General features: G+C 46.1%; 1 protein-coding gene across 1 annotated transcript; it reads left to right on the top strand.

Annotated features, from left to right (window-relative positions):
- Positions 1–5,374: 5,374 nt before the first annotated feature.
- Positions 5,375–15,477, top strand: LOC117901338 (V-type proton ATPase 116 kDa subunit a). Its single transcript, XM_034812048.1, has 5 exons — positions 5,375–5,471; positions 6,956–9,164; positions 9,231–9,402; positions 9,468–9,574; positions 15,455–15,477. Exons 2-4 carry the CDS (start codon positions 6,974–6,976, stop codon positions 9,556–9,558), a joined length of 2,454 nt encoding a protein of 817 aa, XP_034667939.1. The 5' UTR covers positions 5,375–5,471; positions 6,956–6,973; the 3' UTR covers positions 9,559–9,574; positions 15,455–15,477.
- Positions 15,478–16,843: the final 1,366 nt, after the last annotated feature.

Below are 16,843 nucleotides of genomic sequence, written 5' to 3'. Positions count from 1 at the left end.
TTAGGCGGTAAAAGGTAATTCCTCTGGGATCAATAGAAAAATATATTAAGGTGTATTTTATTTGCTTTTGTGACCATCGACTGTTAGGAAATGTTAAATACTACTAACGCAAGAAAGCTCATTCAAGCCTATATTCCATATCTTCGCTCTCTTTCCGCGGCTAGCTTTAGCCGAAAGAGAGACCCCAAACGCCACGTTGCCTATTTTCATCATGGATCAGCAAAGCACTTTACCACAACGCGCTCCGCTCTCTCTTCGGGGCTAGCTTAAGCCTCTTGAGGAACTAAAAGAGAGACCTATGTATTTTTGCCTATTTTCATCATGGATCAACACATTTGACATTTGAAGATGTTAAATACCACAAAAACCTAAGAGCTCATTCAAGCCTATATTTTTATTCATCTGAATCTTATGTTAGAGCATCCGAAGTTTCCTTTATTTTTAATGCAATCCAGCCGCGCTGTTTTATAATTCAATTTAGACAAAGTACACGCCATGCAGGAGCAACAGGCTGGCCCATAACACTTCAGTCATAACAATGAAAATGAAAATAAAAAATAATCATATAATATAGTTGGGCATACGCAGCGTTGAGGCAAATTGAGACAAGCACCGGGACATGCACACACCGTCAGGAGCCACTACACACGATGATATTTCTGTTATTGTTTTAAGCCGCTGGTAGTGGCGGATACATGTACTCGTCCTGGCGAGGGGCACAGGCAAGCAACAGTTGACGTTTATGCCCGACATGACACAGAGCGGCATAATGCCATGCTGCTACACGGCTCCACTGCTCTGTCTTTTATTTTTTCTGTATAATTCCAAACTGATATGCATTTCAGTTGAGCTGGCGTACTGGCGCACAACGTACTCGTAACAGTGCCTCATAATTGTCAACTGCTGGCGGTGCTGGCAGGTGAGTGAGTGCCAGTTGCTTCTGTGGTTTTCCCATCGCCGCAGACTTGTTTAAATCATTTCTCGTGGAAAAATATACAACTACAAATTAAAATACGAAATCCTTGTTAAACCAAAACAGTTCAAGAGGAAATATGCACATATGTACATATGCACATATATTATTATTGTATTTACCTAAAAGCAAACACAGCATGTTTTTTGTACTCTCAAATAAACACAAAAACTGCGAGAAAAACAATTGTCTAGACTAGCGGCAATTGTTTGCAAAACCCTCAGCATAAGCATTGTTTCAACAGCGATATTTCATTCTGCATGTGGCATGGCATATTAGCGCTTGTTATCCCAACATTTTCACACATTCTCATTTCGGAACAAATTGCGAATATTATTGCAGAGCAAAACTGAAGGGCACACACCACACCACAATGATTATAACAATTCCTCTGCATTTGTGAACCCTTTTCGCTGGGGACTTTTTTGGGTTGGGTTGGGTTGGGTTGGGGGCAGGGCGTTGGCATTATAAAAATGCTTAAAGCAGAAAATTGGATTTTTCATCTTGAATGGAAACAATGCGCTGGTAGAACGAGGCCATAACCGTAAAGCCCCCTCCGCCCGGGAAACAAAAAATAATAAGTATTAAACAGTGCCGGAAAAGGAGGCGAAACAAAAAATAAATGTTAGATATGCTGACAAAGGTAATACAATAAATACGAAATGACGTTGCTGGCTGGCTATGGCGATGGTGCTGCCGCTGGTGCTGTTAATGTTGAATTTTCCGTATCATACTTTTGGGCCTGCTATTTATTCCGAGCTGCCGAGTGGGCTCGGTCCCTCTCTCACGCTTATTGGTAGTTCGTAATCGTGCTGATTGCTGCTCTTTTTATACACTTGTTACCAGAAGGTATTGGGTTTTTAACAAAACGTTTGCAGCGCTTATCTGCCTTTATATAGTGTAGATATTTTTGGTAGCTGCCATATGAAAAACGCCACGTTGCCTAATTTCAAAGCAACCAAAGTATTCTACTGCAAAGCTTTGGTCGCTCGACAATGCCAGCGCAGCTAGAAACAATGCAACAGCAAGCTCCGTTGTTATTGAATTTGAAAGAGAATTGAGAATTGAATTCGAAAGAGACGCAAAAACAACGCCACGTTGCCTAATTTCATCATGGATCAGCAAAGCACTTTATTGATACGCGGCCTCACTTCGGGACTAGCCTTGGCCACTCTTCAATGGCAGCGGCAGAAGAAACGGTGCAACAGCTAATTTCGCTTAAAGACGCCACGTTGCCTAATTTCATCATGGATCAGCAAAGCACTTTACTGCAACGCGCCCTCTCTTCGGGACTAGCCTTGGCTAGAGAACTTAGGTAGAGGTCAGTGGCAGCGCAAGAAGAAACAATGCAACAGCAAAACTTTGTTGAAAGAGAGACGCAAACGCCACGTTGCCTTATTTCATCTTGGATCGGAGAAGCACTTTACCGCAACGAGCTCTCTTTTCTGGACGAGCTTTGGCCGCTTTTGCCAGCGCAGGAAGAAACAGTACAACAGCAAACTCCGTTGTTATTGAATGAGTGAGCGCAAGAAAGAGGACACGAAAGAGAGACCCAAAACGCCACGTTGCCCAATTTCATCTTGGGTTGTAAAAGCACTTTACCGCAACGAGCCCTGTCTTCGGTACTAACCTCGGTCACTCTTCAATGGCAGCGCAAGAAATAAAACAATGCAACAGCAAACTTCGCTGAAAGAGAGACGCAAAACGCCACGTTGCCTAATTTAATCATGGATCAGCAAAGCACTTTACCGCAACGCGCTCTCTCTTCGGTACCAGCTTTGGCCGCTCGACAATGCCAGCGCAGGAAGAAACAGTGCAACTGCAAACTCCGTTGTTATTGAATGCGTGAGCGCAAGAAAGAGGACACGAAAGAGAGACCCAAAACGCCACGTTGCCCAGTTTCATCTTGGGTCGTAAAAGCGAGCGGCAGCCTCTCTCAAAACGCAGTCACATTGCGGTACCAACATTCTGTAACTGAGAGCGACAACGCGTCGCGACCCGCAACCGATCGGTACGATACTGTAAATATTATTCAACGAAAACCATAATATGACATAGTAGACATAGTAGTTTTAGGGTATCAAACGCCTCGCCATTTTTGCTTTTTTATTTTTGGTTGTTCTTTAATTTCATTTTGTGCCATACTTATTTATTTAACATTAGTTTTTATTTTACGAGCTATAAAAGAGCAACACTTGCAGCTTCAATGTTGAGAATTTTAAAGAAAAGCGGGTCAATGCGTGGTTCAGCCTTAAATAAATAAAATTAAATTAAAATAAGGTAAAAACTACACCAAGTTTTATGGTGCTATAACAAAACATAAATCTAGTACGACTTTCAAATTAATTATTTAATCACGAGTGTAAACGTTGGTAAGCCCACAGCACTAAAAGATAACCCACTGATAAGTCGGCCAGCGCCTCGGAATATCTGAATCACTATCTACTGTACGGAGTAAACACACAACACATTCCAGTCGTCGGGGGTAAGGTGGGTTTATCGCCAATAGACCTAAGCCAAAATCCGCAATACACACACAGTAAAGATAATGGTGGGTGGGACTGTAATTGCAGCCGCTACTGTAAGTGCCACTGGAAATCGCAGAATCGGAAAGAGCTGCACTCTTCGTACGTTTAAGCATCGGAGTCCAATTGGAAAGCACTTACGCCGCTGTAGCACAGCCCCACAGTGTATAGCGATGGCCATTTTGTTGCTACATATTGGCATTAGACTAATCCCGAGAACCGCACGCAACAACTTAGTTATTGGCCAGGGCCAAAAGCGGCCAGTGGTCCAACAAGACCAGTGCTGGTTGTGGTGGTTGCCAAGCTCAAAGAGAGGAAGGGATGCCATGAATGTGGCACGGCACTCGTGGCCGCTGTTGTTGCAGCCGAAATGGTGACGCACATTAGCCCGACGGTACGAGTCCCCCAACCCCATTTAATGTGCAACAGCGAAAAGTTGCACGTGCGCTGGCAGGCAGCTAAATTCCTTTTTTCCGCCATGTGTGCGCGGCTTCGTCTTTTTGGCATCCCCACACACACACACACACACAGAGAGACTTGCTAACTGATGGCCATTATCAGCATCATTATGTGGCATTAGGAGCCAGGCATATGATGATGCTGCCAGCAGCTTAAAGTTGCATGCGATTTATTTGCGGTCACTCCTTCGACTGCCACCTGCCAGCTCACAGTTTCAGCTCATAAATTAAGTTGCTTAAACCCATTATGTAGGTGCAAATTTTTAATTAGCCAAACCAACGAAAGCTCCGTACTATCAGAGCTTATCAGTCAAGTGCAGGGCGGAATTATACAAATTATTATTACATTGAATGCAAACTCCAGCAACATCTGCGTCAAATCAAACTGTCTGTCGATAGCACATGACGTTCTCAGATAAGTTAGTACATACATTTATCGTTCATTGAGTGGCAAAACCAAGCTGCTGCCTGAATGGAAAGTTACTGTTTTTCCGTAATTTATAGAGACGAAATTTGCAAGTGAATCATGTGCCAATGCCCAAAATCGACAGAGAGCACGTGACGGGGGCACACTTAAGACAGTTTCCATAGAAACCAGCTGATAAACAAAGCACTTGACTCGCTGGCTAATAACAATTGAGTAGACATAATGCTGCCTGTGGCACAGACTTCGTTGGCAGCCCCTTCACACGTCCTTGTTAGATCTGTGAGTAATCCACAGGTGTAGCAGCACCCAAAGCCAGCCAGAGCTGGAATGGAGTTAAAGTAAAATACTGCTGGGATTGTGCCTTTAATATAACTTCTCATTTGCTTGTACCCCCCCAAATAGGTTATCAATAATTATATTTATGTCATTGCTCAAGCGATTGATTGATGATTCTGTCAATAAAAGCTGCAGTTGCCATATCAGTTGCCAATCGTTTGATGAAGAACCCGTGCTTATGCTCGATCATTGACACGGCTCCAAATGTGACCACTAATCAGAAGTGTGCAGTGCCGTAATTGGGTTTCACTCATTTGCCGATTACCCCGACGATGGCCCAGAGGAGCCAGGCGATAAGCCAACCAAGGCGCTCCTTGTTGCTGTTGTTTAGCAACACAAACAACAGCACTTCGAGTGATTAATTTTGGGTGAGTGCTGCGACTATTATATACCGAGTACCGGTTAATTTTTATGGCGAATTCTGCTAGCAATTTCCAGCTTCTTTTTGCATGTTTGAAACTTCGTTTGAAACCCTAAAGCAAAGTCGTTCAATATACCCCAAGGCACACCCTGTTGTCCGCAAGTGTTTCTACAATATTTTGTGATAAAAAACAGGCACAAAGATTACTTATTAGCGAACGCTCTCGCATAAGGTGCTGCCAGTATTGGTGCCCCAAGTGTAGATTAGCTTCAGTCTTATTGGCCCTAGAGCTGCTCGACTGCACAGTTCTTTCTGCACCACTGGGGTGGCAGGTCGCGAAAACAGTCCACGATTCACCCTCAAAAAAACCCATTAATTTACCCTCCCGAGTGTAAGTGTGTGTCCTTGTTTGGATCTAAAATTTAGTTAGAAGCGAGTACTATTTTTGTGTTCTTTGTTCAGGGACTTCCCTGTGCCACGTTGCCAATTCCCCAAGTATTTTTCTAAGCAGCTGCTTGGCCGTGCTCCCCGACACGGGTTAACATTACGAGGTTATCATTGTGGGCACAGATAAGCCACTTAACAAGCAATAAATTAAAAATTGCGCCATTACTTGTAGGTTTTGTTCTTTTTGGAAAATTAAATATGAATAATGGCCAAGAAAATGTGTCAGCACGTAGGCTTACTCAAAGGTTCACTCGTGACAAATGCATTAATCTAGACGATAAGTTATCTTAATTGATTTTCGATAATTGCCCGAGAACACTAGTTAAACGTCAATTTCCACTAGTGCCAGCCATTATAAATGCCTCGATATATGGCGCCATAATTGCCGTGTGACGTCAGAGCACGTGATGGATCATGTGGGTCTGGCAGCCACTTGCCACACAAATTATTACGCTGTCGATAATAGTTTTACGGCCAGCGAACGGATTTCTTAATGAGCCAAGAGCCAAGCCCAGACATAAACAGGGTTCGGCACGGGGATTGTGAAACGGATTGGCAGCCATTTGCGTGCAGTTTTCCTTCACGATTTATGGCCAACTTAAAGGCAATTGTCTGCCGTGCAGATTTATGGCTAAAACTGATGTACAAAGCGGCCAGCGATAAGGCCAGCAATTGCACTGATTTATCCATTGACAGCCATGGGCGGTGCCATGAACAACTAAAGGTGCAGCTTTGGGTCGATGAACTGGTAGGGAAGTGGCGCAGGAAAAGCTACAAATATTCGCCAACAATCTGCGAGCCATTCGCTGGAATTTCAACAACCAATCGGCTCGCGATGCCATCTCCATGAAGTAGCTTCCTGTAGCCGTAAATCAGATCTCTCGAAACTATCAGCAAATCAAAGTGAGGCCACAGACAGCGCGTCTCCCTATCATTTTTATGGCCAGACATTGCAGCAGAAATCACAGCAAACCACGGCCATAAATATCTATAATCTGGCAGAGCCAAAACGGTTATCAGAGCACCGAAGACACGGCACAGGTCCTGCCGGTGGTATCAGAAATAAGCATTTAATGCAGCGAAAGACCTTTTGGGGGCTTATTTATAAACCAACTGATTGCTGGGTAATTGTTAATAATTTTCAAATTATTAATGCGCTCAACGCTTGGCTCCCACTCCAGCAGCGAATGCCGATAGATAAGCCGAGCCCCGAGGCAATCTCTTATCTAATCTGCGGCTGGGGCATGGCCGTAAACAGTTCTGTTCAGCTCCACTTATGTGGATCGATTGCGACATTGGAGGACCCGCAAAGCATGTGCGTCAGTCGCATCCACACTGTTGGGGGCGCAGAGCCCATTAGCACTAGTCAGACACACCCAATTAGCTGAAATGTGAATACAATTTGACAGTCTGATTCCTCCATTGCAGTGACAGACATCGACAGCCATGGGGGACATGTTCCGGAGCGAGCAGATGGCCCTGTGCCAGCTGTACATCCAGCCCGAGGCGGCCTATGCCTCCATTGCGGAGCTCGGCGAGCGAGGCTGTGTCCAGTTCCGAGATCTAAACGAGGAGGTCAGCTCCTTCCAGCGCAAGTACGTCACGGAGGTGAGACGCTGCGACGACATGGAGCGCCGTCTGCGCTATGTGGAGGCTGAGATGAAGAAGGACGAGATCGACTTACCGCTGCTGTCCGCTGAGGACGAGCCGGCCGCACCCAATCCACGCGAGGCTGTCGATCTGGAGGCGCAGCTGGAGAAGACGGAGAACGAGCTGCGCGAGATGGCGGCGAACGGGGCCAGCCTGAAGGCCAACTTCACGCACATGGAGGAGCTGAAGTGTGTGCTGGAGAACACCGAGGGCTTCTTCTCCGACCAGGAGATCATCAACCTGGACTCCAACCGCCTGGTGGATCCCAACGATCCCACCCAGCAGCCGGGCGGACAGCGCGGACAGCTGGCCTTCGTGGCTGGAGTCATTAAGCTGGAGCGCTTCTTCTCCTTCGAGCGAATGCTGTGGCGCATCTCGCGCGGCAACATCTTCCTGCGCCGCTGCGACATCGAGGGACTCTGCGACGACGAGGAGTCGGGTCGGCCCGTGCTGAAGACTGTCTTTGTGGCGTTTTTCCAGGGCGAGCAGCTGAAGCAGCGCGTGAAGAAGGTCTGCGCGGGGTACCATGCCTCCGTCTATCCCTGCCCCAGCGCGCATGCCGAGCGGGCAGACATGATCAGGGACGTGAACGTGCGCCTGGAGGACCTCAAGCTGGTGCTCAATCAGAGCGCGGATCATCGCTGCCGCGTGTTGACCTCCGCGGCGAAGCATCTGCCCCGCTGGTCCATCATGGTGAGGAAGATGAAGGCCATCTACCACATCCTGAACTACTTCAATCCGGATGTGACGGGCAAGTGCCTGATTGGCGAGGGTTGGGTGCCGGCCCAGGATCTGACCACAGTGCAGGAGGCACTGGCGCGCGGCTCCAAGCAGTCGGAGAGCTCCATTCCGGCCTTCATGAATGTGATCGACACAAACGAGCAGCCGCCGACGTACACGCGAACGAACAAGTTCACCAATGGCTTCCAGAACCTGGTCGACTCCTATGGCATGGCCTCGTATAGGGAAGTGAATCCTGCCCTGTATGCGTGCATCACGTTCCCCTTTCTGTTTGCCGTGATGTTCGGGGATCTGGGACACGGCATCATCTTGGTTCTATTCGCTGCATTTCTGATCATCAAGGAGAAGAAGCTGGCCGCCATCAGGGAGGAGATCTTCAACATCTTCTTCGGCGGTCGCTACATCATCTTCCTGATGGGCCTCTTCTCCATCTACACGGGCTTCATCTACAACGATGTCTTCTCCAAGTCGATGAACATCTTCGGCTCCGGCTGGAACATGAACTACACGGAGGCCGTGATGACCGATCCAACCCTCAAGTATATTACGCTGCGACCCAACGACACCTTCTTCAAGACCTATCCCCTGGGCATGGATCCCATTTGGCAGCTGGCCGACAACAAAATCATCTTCCTGAACACCTTCAAGATGAAGCTTTCGATCATCTTCGGCGTGCTGCACATGGTCTTCGGTGTCTCCATGTCCGTGGTGAATTTTATACACTACAAGAAGTATGCCAGCATCTTTCTGGAGTTCCTGCCGCAGGTGCTGTTCCTGCTGCTGCTCTTCGGCTACATGGTCTTCATGATGTTCTTCAAGTGGGTCGTCTACAACGACACCGTGGAGGGTCCCCTGTCGCCGGCCTGTGCGCCCTCCATTCTCATTCTGTTCATCAACATGATACTGCAGGGAAAACAGGACACGCCCGAGCCCTGCGAAGAGTTCATGTTCGACGGGCAGAAGTCCATACAGATGGTCTTTGTGGTTATCGCGATCATCTGCATTCCCTGGATGCTGCTGGGCAAGCCGCTCTACATCATGATGAAGCGCCGGGGCAGTCCGCCGCCGCTGCCCAAGCCACAGGAAAGTGCCGCGGCAGCAGATCACGGCGTTGGCCATGGGGAGGACGAACCAATGGGTGAAATCTTTATCCACCAAGCCATACACACTATTGAGTACGTGCTGAGCACGGTCTCCCACACGGCCTCGTACCTTCGTCTCTGGGCGCTGTCCCTGGCTCATGCGCGTAAGTCGAACAGAAAGATCCTCGATCGCTGCTTGCTTTAAATCCTTTTTGTGTTGTTCCTTTCAGAGCTCTCCGAAGTGCTGTGGAACATGGTGCTCGCAAAGGGTTTCATCTTTGACAGCTACGTGGGTGCCATTGGCGTTTATTTGGTGTTTGGTGCCTGGTCGGCGCTGACTGTCGGCATTCTGGTGCTCATCGAAGGACTCTCCGCCTTCCTGCACACGCTCCGCTTGCATTGGTAGTTTATTCCCCGATTTCTTCGTTACATTTCTGCAAACTTAATCCTTTTTTTTGCCTCTACAGGGTGGAGTTTATGAGCAAGTTCTATGAGGGCGCTGGTTACGCCTTCGAGCCGTTTGCCTTCAAGACCATTCTGGTGGACGAGGAGGACTAGAGAGACTCCGAGAGACAGAGCAAGAGAGCGCGCAGGACGCACTACACCAAACATTTGTCGTTTATTTCGCTTTCCTTTTTCCACGAAAGCAGAAATACATTTTGTTCGATATGCATAAACCCAACACAGATGTACATCCTCCTTTTTCTTGGCTCATTTCTGGTCTTGTCAGACGACGACAAATGTTTGTCATATGCGAACTGACAGTTTTGCTTTGGTCACCCAAGTGACAACTGCAGACACACAGATACAGATACAGATACAGATACAGATAAAGATACAGATACACATGGACTGCACACATTCGAAACAATCACAAAGCAAATTGCTTGCCTGCTCTGCTGTCTGTGAGAACTTTTCGTATGGCTCTGGTCCTGGTCTTTTGCTTATTTTTTATACCCGGTACTCGAAGAGTAAATAGGGTATATTGTATTTGTGCGGATAACGGTTGTATGTAACGCACAGCAGGAAACGTTTCCGACCCCATCAAGTATATATATTCTTGATCAGCATCAATAGCCGAGTCGATTGAGCCATGTCTGTCTGTCCGTCTGTCCGTCCGTCCGTCCGTCTGTCCGTCCATCTTGTTTGTCGGCTAGTTCTCAGAGACTATAAGAGCTAGAGCCACCAAATTTTGGCACCAGACTGCTGTATGCTCACACTGAATCCAGTGTAACCAGCAAAAGGGCGAAAACCTCCCAAATCTAAAATTTTGAAGATAACAGAAAACTAAAAACGCCATTCCGTAGGGAATTACCATATCTATTGGTACCAAATTGGGATCCGATTGGATCATTATTATAGCCACAATGAAGAAATTAATTTGCAGTGGCCAAACCCACCCCGTCCCGCAGCTTATAGCAGCACACTCTGCTTCGCGCAGTTTATGGCCTCTGCCCCTGACACGTCTCTGCCGCTGCCTCTGCCGCGACTCTGCCCTGACTCTGCAGTGTGTGTTTCTAGGGGAGGGTGGCGAGCTAAAGGAGCGTGTTGGCGTGAGTAGTGTTGTTGATGTAGATGACAGATGAAGAAAAAATGTAAAATTTGACAAATAACCGCTAAGTTGCAGATGTAGTACTGAGTGCCGGTTAAAACAGTTGTGACGCGTAAGAAGCGTCTCACACGTCCCTTCTCGTTGTCATTAGAAAAGTTGTCATATGCTGAAATTATGTTGTCAATTCGTCTGTCCAGCGTGCATTGAGTTGTGAAATTGCCCTGCGCCGCAACTCGGCAATTTAAATAATAATATGCCAGCTAGGATATCCGACATGAGCGTTAACCCGATGGCAAGTGAAGTGAAGCGAAGAAATATCTAACAAAATGGTGGAGAGTGCCAGCAAAGTGCACCAAAAATATGATTGAACTTTTTGCTGCTGGGCTCTAGCTTCGGTTTCCATTCAACAGGCCAAAGGCTGCCGTCAGCTGAGGAGATAAGCCAACGCACTCTCACACCTAAACACAAACAAAAAACACAAACACTTTTTTTTCGTGGCAAAAGGTGTGGGAAGGCGCTGAAGTTGCTTGCCATAAAACCGTTAAATGGCGCGAAATTCTTTTCAATTTCAATTTTGAGCTTTGGGCCGCTGGACTCTTTGTTGCCCGCCTTCGCCCCTCGCTGCAGCACATTGCCAAATATTTGCATTCGAACTCAATTGGTTGCGTTTTGTGTTTATTGCCTTTTGGCTGGCCGGCAAAATGGAACATGGGAAACTGTTCTTGCGTCTATCTTTTTGGACGCTATTCGTTGCACGTTGCCGTTGCATGCCCAAAAATATTTTCGCGACCAGCGGCGTGTTGACAGCGGGGACCAGCGACAGGACGTGAGCTGGGGATGGCCAGGTGATCTCAGGGAAAACACACACACGCAATGCAAATAGGAATTCAAACAGGCTACCAAACGCTTTGAGCCCGCATGTCAAATGCTGTTTTCCCAACAACAACAACAACAACAGAAAAGAAAAGAAAAACTTAGACAACCATTTCGTTCCCCGGGCAGTGCTGGCCCGCCGGCTGCCAGGGTTTAGTGCTGTTTGTGCAGCTGACATTCTGGTCAAGTTTCGTGTTGAAAAAAAATAACAGAGAGGGCATACGAAGTGCTTAAGTATTGGGAGACGTTTAGACAATGCAGTACCGTGTACAACAAGACACAAGCAATGGAATTTGCTGCACGCTCTAAAGTTTCCACTGTCAGTTTTTATTTTCTGAATATTTTCTGCATTTTTCCTAAATAAATTCTACCGCGAATTGACATGCCCACAACGAGAGTCTATGCGGCTGCCAAATGCATTAAACAAATAAATGTTTTGTTGTGTTTTTGGGCCAGACTCGGTCGCTCGTAAATTATGTGCCCCGCCTAATGCATTTGGCCTCGTATTAATCAATGTGTTTGTGTCCTCCACTTTTTTGTTCGTGCTCAATGTGCGCCACTTTATGGACAACTGCGGCATTTGCTCTTGCATTTATTTTAATTTATTTGCCCTGCACAATTATTTGCATTTTGTTGTGCCAAAAGTTTCCATTTCCATTTCCAATTCTGTTTTTGTTTTCGCTCTTTTTTTATAGTTTTCCCCTGTTGTCGCTTGATTTTTTGCGTGCATAAATATAAATCAAATTTCATTTGCATTGGGATTTGTTTATAAATCCGCCAGCACATTCGTGCTCAAAATAATAGTTCTGACCTTCCATAGATATTGCTTTTTAATTGTTCTTCGCTGCATATTTTCTTTACGCTTCTCTCTCTGTTTTTTTTTAGTGTTTCCCTGGCATATGCAGTGTGCTGGTCGTCTAATTGAATGCCACAGCAAAACTGTTTCAACTAAATGCTATTTTTATGATTTTCTCCGCTGACCTCCTTTATTGTTTTATGTGCGGTTTTTTATGTTTTCGTTTCTGAATTTATATGCAGCAATTAAACAAATATGCAATTTGCCGGATAGCTTTGATATCAAAATTAATGAAATATTCCAAGCACTAACGTTCCATTTATTTCCTAGATTTATTGCACTCAATTTGCTAATTTTTGTGACCAGCGAAAGTCGAAGGTTGATGCCAGGATTCCAATTTTATCAACGCGCCCAAATGATCCCACTCGGGCTTAACCAGATTTTACGACACTGTCCAACAAAGTCGGTAAATCAAAAGCAGATAATTTCCGAACAGCTTCACTTTCTTTGCCTCACCTAGTTTCGGGCCCCACACACAAAAGCGACAAAGGAAACAGCAGATAATTGTTCAGTGGCAAGCACAAATTATCAAAATTTTTATGCTGCCTCTCTGGGGCTGGTAAATTTGCATACTTCTGACGAGCGGCCGCCCACTCAGCTGGACGCACGTACAACTTTTGCCTTATTTATGCCCACGAAAAGGACCCAAATCGGGGGGCGGAGCCGGAGCCGGAAGCGGATCCTGTGCGGGCCTTCGTGTGCGTGTAGATGAGCACAATTGCGCGTCATAAATTTGAATTATTGTGCTCTTTGCATTTGACAACGACTTAAAAGCACTTGCAGCGATTTGGGCCAGTCCAGTTCAGTTCACTTTGGTCCAGCAGGCGAGCGGAGCATGTCCTTGAGACATGTACCAGAGCTGGGGGCTGCCTTTTTTGTGGCAGCACCAACAATGCCACAGACATTTTTAGTGGACATTTATTTTATGCTTGAAACGCATTGAAATTTGCGCCCAAGGCGCCAGCCTTGTTGATGATGAAGTCGGTCAGAGCTGTGTGTGTGTGTGTGTGTGGGTGGCCATAAAATATTCCAGCAGCTTTGCCCAGCTCTTCCTTTGTTGGGCTGTCGGAGCGAGCAGTAAAGTGCATTAGCCATTTTAGCACTTGACGCACTTTCGGCCAAAAACGAACCGACAATCCTTGTCTCTAATTAGCCAGAACTGCAATGCTGCAGCGCCAGAGCAGCTGCACTTGAGTTTGCTTAAAGTGTTAAAGTGTTTGCCATTCCGGCTGTCTGTCTGTCGCTCAGCTGAGCCATGACAGACAGCTGAAAACGGATTAATTTGTCTGAATGCGAACTGTGCTGACAGCCCAGCCAAAGCCACAAATTGCTTGAGATACAGATATATATAAATTCTGGGGCCGCATCAAAAGAAATCCAAGCAATTTGATATTTTCAGAAATATACACGAGAAGGCAGTGTGGCTGGCAGTTGGGTGGGGGCTGGGCTGGGCAAGACATTGGCTGGTTGTGGGCTGGACTGATGGTTTTCGTTTGGCTGAAAAAGCAAGGATTGTAGCATGGTGAGGGGGTGTGGAATTGACCATGTTAACAATAAACAATTGACCACATGACATGACAAGCAACGAATGTGCCAGCCAAAAATGTTTCCATCAAAATAGGGAATAAAAGTTGCGAATTCGACTGAGAGTTAGCCTGTACTTTGGGTGTTTACTTAATGGCATGGGAAGGGAATTAAATATTAGTGCAATAAAATGTTGCTCTAAGCATAAAACATTTAATTTTTAAAATTAAATTAAATTAAATGAATGCAATCTTTACCTTAACTTGAATTCCCCCCGCAAAGTCAACCATTACAGAGTATCAAATACCGCTCGTGGCAGGCAATAAAACTATTAAACGATCCAGTACATCTATACGGACACACGGACATAGAGAACCTTTGTCCGCTCACTCGTTCAATTGTAGAACAATTTTATTTGTTCGTTCGTTTGTTCGTTTTTTGGTGTGCCTTTTTTTTAGACTCTTGGCCATGTCTGCACAAATGTTGCATAGCAATTGCTTTGTGTGTTCAATTTTTGGCATAACAACAAGCAAGCGGACACACATAGCCGTACGCGGACACTCTTTCAGCTGGACGGACAGCAACAATGGGGCAGTCAAACAAATGAACAAGAGCGCACAAATTTTGCAGCTGTCAGTGGCACGAGCCGGGACACAAGGCACAACAGGAGGCACAAAGCACAAATTTTTATTTGCCCAACGAAAGCAGAACGAACCCCACAAATTGTGGTTTAAAAATATTTCTTTTTTTTTAGAGCACTGCAATGGCCGGCAGCCAAGAGTGGGAATGGAAGTGGAAGTGGTCGAAATTGTTAAATGCTTAGATGTCTGCAAAGAATTTGTCGCCAAGAGGCGTTGAGCATGGATTTTGCCAAGCGGCTGTCACGTATACGGGAAAAATGGCCAATGGCAGCGCCTAAAAGCATGCAACGAAAATTGGTAGTGCCTTTGAGGGGGCGACAAAAGTTGATAAATGATATTTTATTATACCCGGTACTCGAAGAGTAAATAGGGTATATTGTATTTGTGCGAATAACGGTTGTACAGAAGGAAACGTTTCCGACCCCATAAGCCGAGTCTATGTCTGTCTGTCTGTCCGTCCGTCTTGTTGAGCGCCTGGATCTCAGAGACTATAGGAGCTAGAGCCACAAAATGTTGCATCCATACTTCTGTATAATCACACTGTTACAAGTGTATTTCAAAAATGAGCGCCGCCACCTTCCACCCCCGCAAAAGGGCGAAAACCTTCCAAACCTAAAATTTTGAAGATAAAAGAACACTGAAAACGCCATTCCGTAGGGAAGGACTGAGTGCCGGGTATGAAAGTTGTGACGCGTAAGAAACGTCTCACACGTCCCTTCCCGTTTTAGTTTAGTTTCGAACAGCTTTCCATAGCGGGGGGTTATCATATTCCTCAGATAAATGTTCAAGCATTTCTGTTCCGTAATGAAATGCTTTACAAATGTACTCTTAAAGGGCTACATTTTCGGTTCATTTTATGTAGTTCTCCCCAGTGCACGCCCCACCCTGCACAGCGAACTATTTGAGCAGCTTAGGCAAATGTAATTACGCTTACAATCAGCAGCTAATAAACCTCAAAGCAGCAATTAAACGCAACGACTGCTTAAAGCGTTGAGCTCTATGACAGTATTACACACACACACACAGACAGACACCAATAGAGAGAATATAGGAGACGGCAGCCAGCTACCGTTAACCGCGTTATACTCTGTTGTTATTGTTGCTGGCACTCCTTCGGACAGGGTCACATTTAATTGTGCAGCATGTTCAACAGGCCATTGTACATGCGTATTAAATGTAATTAACTCATTATAAATGATAACGAGGAGTCGAAGGGAGACGAACAGAGTCGCAGGCAGTCGCCTCGCGTCCAGGTAGGAGCATGTCTTAAGCCGCCAAAAGGATGGAGATGGAGTTGGAGATGGGCAAGCCTCCGCGCACTGTCGTCACAGCTAATTTAGTCGGGGGGCAGGCGGGCAGAACGTGTTGGGTTGCCGCATTCTCGGTGACTCGACAAGGGGCTAAATGTGGAATTATTACCGGAAGAGGACATTGTGACGCGCTGGCTATTATTCAGGTTGAGGGCACACGGGGCCAAGCAGCAGCAAAAGAAGAAGCCATCCAGGCTACCAGGTAATAAAAACTCCTTTTATGCGCCTCCGACTCTGCCTCGATCTCTCTGTGGATATTTTCGCGCCTGCCTGTGGCTTTGCTGTCCTTTTGTCTTGGTTTATTTTATAGTTTGTCTCTCGCCTCGCCACCTTGAGCGCCACGTTTTAATTATGTAACACACACTCTGCGCCAGCAGAGTGCTCCGTTACGCACCTTGGTTCGCAGTGGCTCGTTTGGGGCCGCCACGTGTGGACTTCATTTAGATAAAGTCAAGTGCCAGATAAGTTTAATTGCTCCAAATGTGGATAAAGCATTTTCATTTATTTCCACTAGTCAGAAAGATACAGGCCCCATTTGGAAACTCCTCTTTAAAAAAAACGAGAAGGGACGTGTGAGACGCTTCTTACGCGCCACAACTTTTATACCCGGCACTCAGTACTACATCTGAACTTTAGCGGTTATTTGTCAAATTTCACATTTTTTCTTCATCTGTCATCTGTCATGTGCGTTACATACAACCGTTATTCGCACAAATACAATATACCCTATTTACTCTTCGAGTACCGGGTATAAAAAGGAGAAATCTGAAAGAAATATTTAAAATCTTTGAAGCAGAACGAAGGCAGCCAGCGGTGGAGTGTGAGAGGGAGACTAACTGCCAACATTTGCCATCAATAGCCGCATTTGCTTATATCAAGTGAAAACTTTCTTATCGCCAGCTCCAGCGGCAACTCCAATGACAAATTGAGACAGCAGCAGCGGCGGGGCCAAAAGTTGAGAGACGTATGGGAAGGAGCACTCGTATAGATTGTGACAACTTGCCACTTTGTGCCACGTACATTTTTGTCGTCTCTCGATAAGAAAATTCATAAAACTCCAAAAGGAGCACAGGCCAAAGGCAGCGCA

The sequence above is a fragment of the Drosophila subobscura genome, chromosome U, assembly GCF_008121235.1.
Source record: "Drosophila subobscura isolate 14011-0131.10 chromosome U, UCBerk_Dsub_1.0, whole genome shotgun sequence".
NCBI lineage: Eukaryota > Metazoa > Arthropoda > Insecta > Diptera > Drosophilidae > Drosophila > Drosophila subobscura.
Note: the sequence above shows the minus strand (reverse complement) of the source record. Positions and strands in the feature narration are given on the sequence as shown.